At 38.3% G+C, this 5,266-nt stretch overlaps 1 protein-coding gene across 1 annotated transcript; it reads left to right on the top strand.

Annotated features, from left to right (window-relative positions):
* The first annotated feature begins 986 nt into the window (after positions 1–986).
* On the top strand, positions 987–3,544 carry LOC128475231 (transcription factor Sp5-like). The gene is made up of 2 exons (XM_053457700.1): positions 987–1,082; positions 2,538–3,544. The coding sequence occupies exons 1-2, from the start codon at positions 1,032–1,034 to the stop codon at positions 3,519–3,521; spliced, it is 1,035 nt and encodes a 344-aa protein (XP_053313675.1). The 5' UTR covers positions 987–1,031; the 3' UTR covers positions 3,522–3,544.
* The last annotated feature ends 1,722 nt before the right edge of the window (positions 3,545–5,266 follow it).

Below are 5,266 nucleotides of genomic sequence, written 5' to 3'. Positions count from 1 at the left end.
CGTGATCAGTTAGTTGAAACTGCAACTCTATTGCAAACTCGTGCTTTAGTCAATAAGCCCCAAAGACTTTGACGGACAACCTATTGCTCTCCAGCTGTGGTTGAACTACAGATCACAAGATCAGTCAGCCAGGCTGAGACGACGCATTTTTACCTCTCTCCAAATTCGGTTGAACTAGAAGTCCTATGACCCTCAGCCACACACGCTCACAGTTGAAAAAAAAGCCACAGTCTGTCTACTGATTCTCTATAAGACGGTGAACCTGCACCTTATCAGATCTTCATATCATTGTTTCTTAAGGTGCATGACACCGTCTTTACAAAAATAGAGTCTTGGGGTAAAGCGTGTAATTTTAAGGACATTCCCTACAATTATGCACATACATTAATATCCCAAAACGATAATAGTATTGGTATTATTTATGTATTGTTGTGATATGTCTGTACACGGTCTGCTGCTCGTATCCTGCATCATTAGCAGATGGAATTACTAAACATGTGTTTAACCCTTTCATCACCAACAACTGTGAAATTGCTCTGCGGCTGGAACCCTTATCCGACAATCTCCCATCTCAAGTTGTTGGATGTGACTGTATCTCATCTCACAAAGACTTTCAATGAATCGCTGCAGAACAGCTCTATGTTTGGTCGTAGATACAAAGAGTAGGTGGGGGGGGGGTCGAGTTCCCCTTGCATACATCCTGATAGCAGAGCTGTCTCCTTTGCATACATAAGAGATACCCCTCAGCAGGGGGTCTTTGCATTTAAAGGAAGATCCAACTAGACCCCACTTTCAAAGTGGTTCAGTCTATTTTAATGATTGGTTGGCTTCCTTACTTCAAAGGCAATCTCAACGCACACTCCTGATTGGCTGAAGGGAAGTAAAGAAAAAAAAGTTTACACAGTGGAGGATCAAACAGTGATCAGCATTGTGGAGTGAGCTGTGGAAGCAACACCATCCCATCTGTTTGATTCTTCTGTTGGGGATATGATGATCCTGTAACCTCTTTCATTCTTTGTGGGATAAACCTCATGGCGTCTGTGGTTCTACAGAGAGAAAATACTTTACAGTCTTATTTACAGGTAAGTTATCAGGAGATGGCCTTAGATATTAATCGCCTGCTTTGCTGTAAAAGTGATCACAAGTGTCTGTCGGTCGGCTGCTAATGTAATAAGGCGTTGGGGGTTTAGATGATCATTGGAGTCGCCTTGTGCTGGATCTTGATCTTGTTGTCCTGAAGATCTTAATGGATACGATTTGACTTTGTTTCCAATACTGGGAATGTAGCATTTGGGAAGCTGGAATCTAGATTAAATATTATAACTCACTTACCAATAGTAACAATGTAAATGCACCACGGGATGTATATATAAATAATGTGCATTTGTTTATTCTGGTGTGAACATATAGCATGAAATGCATACACAGGAGAGGGGGTTGTTGTGGTTTTGAATTCAGTTATTTTACTTACTTTACTGGGAGGGTGGTAGATAAGTGGAACAGCCTTCCAGGCTAATACAGAGAGGGAATTTTATACATGCATAGGATAGGCATAAAGCTATCCTGAATCCAAGACGGGGCCAAGGACTAATTAATGGGTTGGCTAGATGGGCCAAATGGTTCCCATCTAATGTCAGGTTCTACGTTCTGGTTTCCTGTGGTGCTCATCTAATTGCCTTACTAGGGGCAGATGTTTAACCATCCAGATGATTACCAAATGGCTCAGTTTTGCCCCAAGATTACATCTGGATTTTTTAAGACAGCAAAAACATTTTTTATTTTTAAGAAAGTTAAAGTGCGCCACTCCTTCATTGCAAAAGGAGTGGACCAGTTTTTGGAAGTCTGTTGACCATGAATGAATAGAAATTCCGATGACAAGATTTTGTAATTCTAATCAGTTTTGCTGCAGACAATGGACACTTTACTTGGCAGCCCCATCTAGTGTTTTTCTTGAAGATTTTCAATTATTTACATATAATGGTGTTTATACAAGGTGTGATGCCCCACAGGCTACATTTGTACTTGGAAACACTATGCGGCCTTGCATTAGAGTGGACAGATGGCTGCTTTAATTAGGTACACATAAAAAATGCATACTGCAGGGCAGCAATGCATTTTATGCAGAACTGCAGCAACATTGTCTACTTTAATCCTCATCTATGGGGTTATCAAGACAGTGTTACCTTCAATGTAATTATCTGCACCTTTGGTAGCATTACAATATCATTGACTGTAAGCAATGTGAATAAGGATTTAGGCAAAGAGAATAAATTAAGCTAAAATAAGACAATTTTTATAATATAGCGCAATATTAAGCTTTTACTTTTCAACCTTTTGTGAATGGAGAAAAAAAATGTTAATCAGTATTGTAATCCAAAGTAGCGTATACATTAAATATATTACTTTTAAATGAGTCAAGTGTTTCTAGGGAATTAAAACATTTTTACATTTGTATGACTTAAAAGGATTTCTGTAACTTTATAATTCTGGCTTGGAAGATAATTTTAACCTTGTATTTTTTCTTTTTTAAATTTAAGGACAGAAGTCCCAGTTCATCTCCAGACACAGGACCCTTTTCATCACTAGCCCTCATTTCCTCAGCTTGTGGGTCTGTTATATCATCTAGACCATCCCTCCGCGATTACCCCCATCCCTCCTCTGAGAGTGCCGGGCAATCCTCTACAATGTTTCAGCTTTGGAGCAATGACATTCCAACAAATGCAGGAATGGGTTCTCATGCTATGACCTTCGGGGTTCCTAAAGTACAGTATCCTGGCCATATGCAAACTGTAGGTTCACATGAGCTCCCACTAACTCCTCCAGCTGACCCAGCTGCTTATTCTTTTGATTTGTCTCCAGTGAAGGTATTAGCTCCACAGATGGGTTCCAATCCCACCTACCATTTTCAGGACCCAAACACTGTGACCCAGGACTTCTCAAGTTTTATGCAAGGTCCAACAACTTTGACACAAAGACACTTGACGCCTGCTCACATGGATGACCAGACGTGGTGGAGTCTCCAACAGTCAAATCCTAACAATATTCACTCCTTCCATTTGGCTAATCCACTGGTGGTTGCTCCCCAGCCACAACTTGCAGCACTTCTACAGAGTACCTCCAAAACATTACTTGGCTCAACACGCCGTTGTAGGAGATGCAAATGCCCAAATTGCCAAGCTTCTCCAAGCAATGAGGAACCGGGAAAAAAGAAGCTCCATATTTGTCACCTTCCTGGCTGTGGCAAGGTTTATGGAAAGACCTCTCACCTTAAAGCTCATTTACGTTGGCATGCTGGTGAGAGACCTTTTGTCTGCAACTGGGTGTTCTGTGGGAAAAGTTTCACAAGATCAGATGAACTTCAGAGGCACCTACGGACACATACAGGAGAGAAACGTTTTGGATGCCAGGAGTGTGGAAAAAGATTTATGAGGAGCGATCACCTTTCCAAACATACAAAAACCCACCAGAACAAAAAGCTTAAATGTGGAGGACCTTCCTTGGAAAACATTAAAAAAGAATAAAAACGTTCCTCTCATGTCCACAAAAGGCCAAAATCTTATTATTCAAGTACAAATGACTATTATATATTTTTCAGTTCACAGAACAGTAGCAAAAATCTCAGTGTCTTAAATGGGAACGGTGACTTCATTATAATTCACAAATTTAACACTAAGGTATTTAGCATGGATATTTATATATATACATAAAGTGAAAAAGAAATATGCAGTTTAAATTAAAGAGAAAATAAGGTCCAAAAGGTCCTAAACATTTAAATAGTCTTTACTCCTAAAGAAGCAAAAAAACTTGTTTGGAGATGCACAGATAAAGGCCTTGATTAACATTGTCAATGAAGAAGTGATATCTAACTGATGTATGTAATAAGGAAAACTGGGAAAAACATAAACTTTACTAATGGGTTTCCATTTCTTTACTTGGGCATCGATCACTGCATGTTGCAATAATCATAGATGCTTATAACGAGACCAGATCATATTGTTCTTTCTTCAAATAGCACATGTTTACAGACGAAGGGTTACAATTGTTGTTTACAGGGTCAAACGTGTCAACTTTCTGTAAAATAAAAAAGCTACGGACAGCTTTTACTGTATATATATATTCTGAGCGTGTCTGTCAAGGTGCACGCGAAATCTTGTAAAATAGGAAAATATTTGTGCTGACGTGCAACAAAATCGAAACCTTGTGAGTTTATTTAAATAAAGACTTATTTGTGCTTTAAAAAAATAAATGTTGCTGATGTCATATTTCTAAATGTGCTTGATTTTTTTTTAATGAATTCTAGGTAGAATGTTTTTTAATTTTTATTTTTTTAATTTCGCAGTAAAACAGTGTTATTAAATATACTGTATTTGTAAATGAATCTCAAGCAGTGTTTACTTCATCTGCATAAGAAGATAAGCAGAAATATATTTAAATGTAGTGGTTATTGAGGCACACATAGAAATCAAACCTTTGGCCAGCATCAACATTGTAGGGATCATTTTATAGACCTGGCTGCTAACGTGTTACTCCTTTCTGAGTTATTAAATTATATTTTTTTTAATAGCATGTCACCTAAACACATTACCTAGTTGTAAATGTGCTCACTCTTTTGTATTCAGCAGCAGTGTTTCCAAAATGTTAACACGGCAGGGTCTCATTTGTTTCACCAAATGTCAAGCGATCATGTCCTTGAAACACCGGGTTGGCAGTCTGCCTCTGGCAAGGTTGTAATAGTCCTTTTGAAGTTTGGTTAAAATCCGACACCATATGGTTTGTGGCGCTGTAAAGCTAAAATATTGGAGCCTCAAGTAACACGGGGAGCAAACAGTACATATACATTTAGCTCTGGTTTCGAAAGAAATTTGAACTTGCAGAGGGTATTCCCTATTATCCATGGCTCGTTGCATTTGTCTAATTCAAAAAGACAAAGATTTTAAATAAAGAAAGAAAAAAACACAACCATTTTCAACCTCGATCAGTGTAATTTTTACTATGAAAGTGTGAACACAATCTATGTGTCGCTCTGTTGGCTGTTGTGACATATGGATATCGCCATTTTCAGCAGAAGCTTCTGTGATCAAGATTTTTGGCAATTATTTGTCCCTAAAACATCCCCTGAACTCCCTTAAGGCCTGTTGGTAAATCATATTGAAATTGTAACCTGGTATTGTGCATTAAATGCCATAGAATTAATCTATCATAGTCAATGCCATGAGAATCCTCATCCTCCACATTATTTTGAAAAAAACATTCTGATCATGTTACT

This window comes from Spea bombifrons, chromosome 2 (genome assembly GCF_027358695.1).
Source record: "Spea bombifrons isolate aSpeBom1 chromosome 2, aSpeBom1.2.pri, whole genome shotgun sequence".
Classification (NCBI taxonomy): domain Eukaryota; kingdom Metazoa; phylum Chordata; class Amphibia; order Anura; family Pelobatidae; genus Spea; species Spea bombifrons.
The sequence above is the reverse complement of the archived record's forward strand: the minus strand, read 5'-3'. Positions and strand labels throughout refer to the sequence as shown.

Coding starts and splice junctions, on each gene's coding strand:
- LOC128475231 (XM_053457700.1), top strand. CDS start 1,032: ATGGCGTCTGTGGTTCTACAGAGAGAAAATACTTTACAGTCTTATTTA. Junction 1,083..2,537: donor CTTTACAGTCTTATTTACAG/GTAAGTTATCAG, acceptor TTTAAATTTAAG/GACAGAAGTCCCAGTTCATC.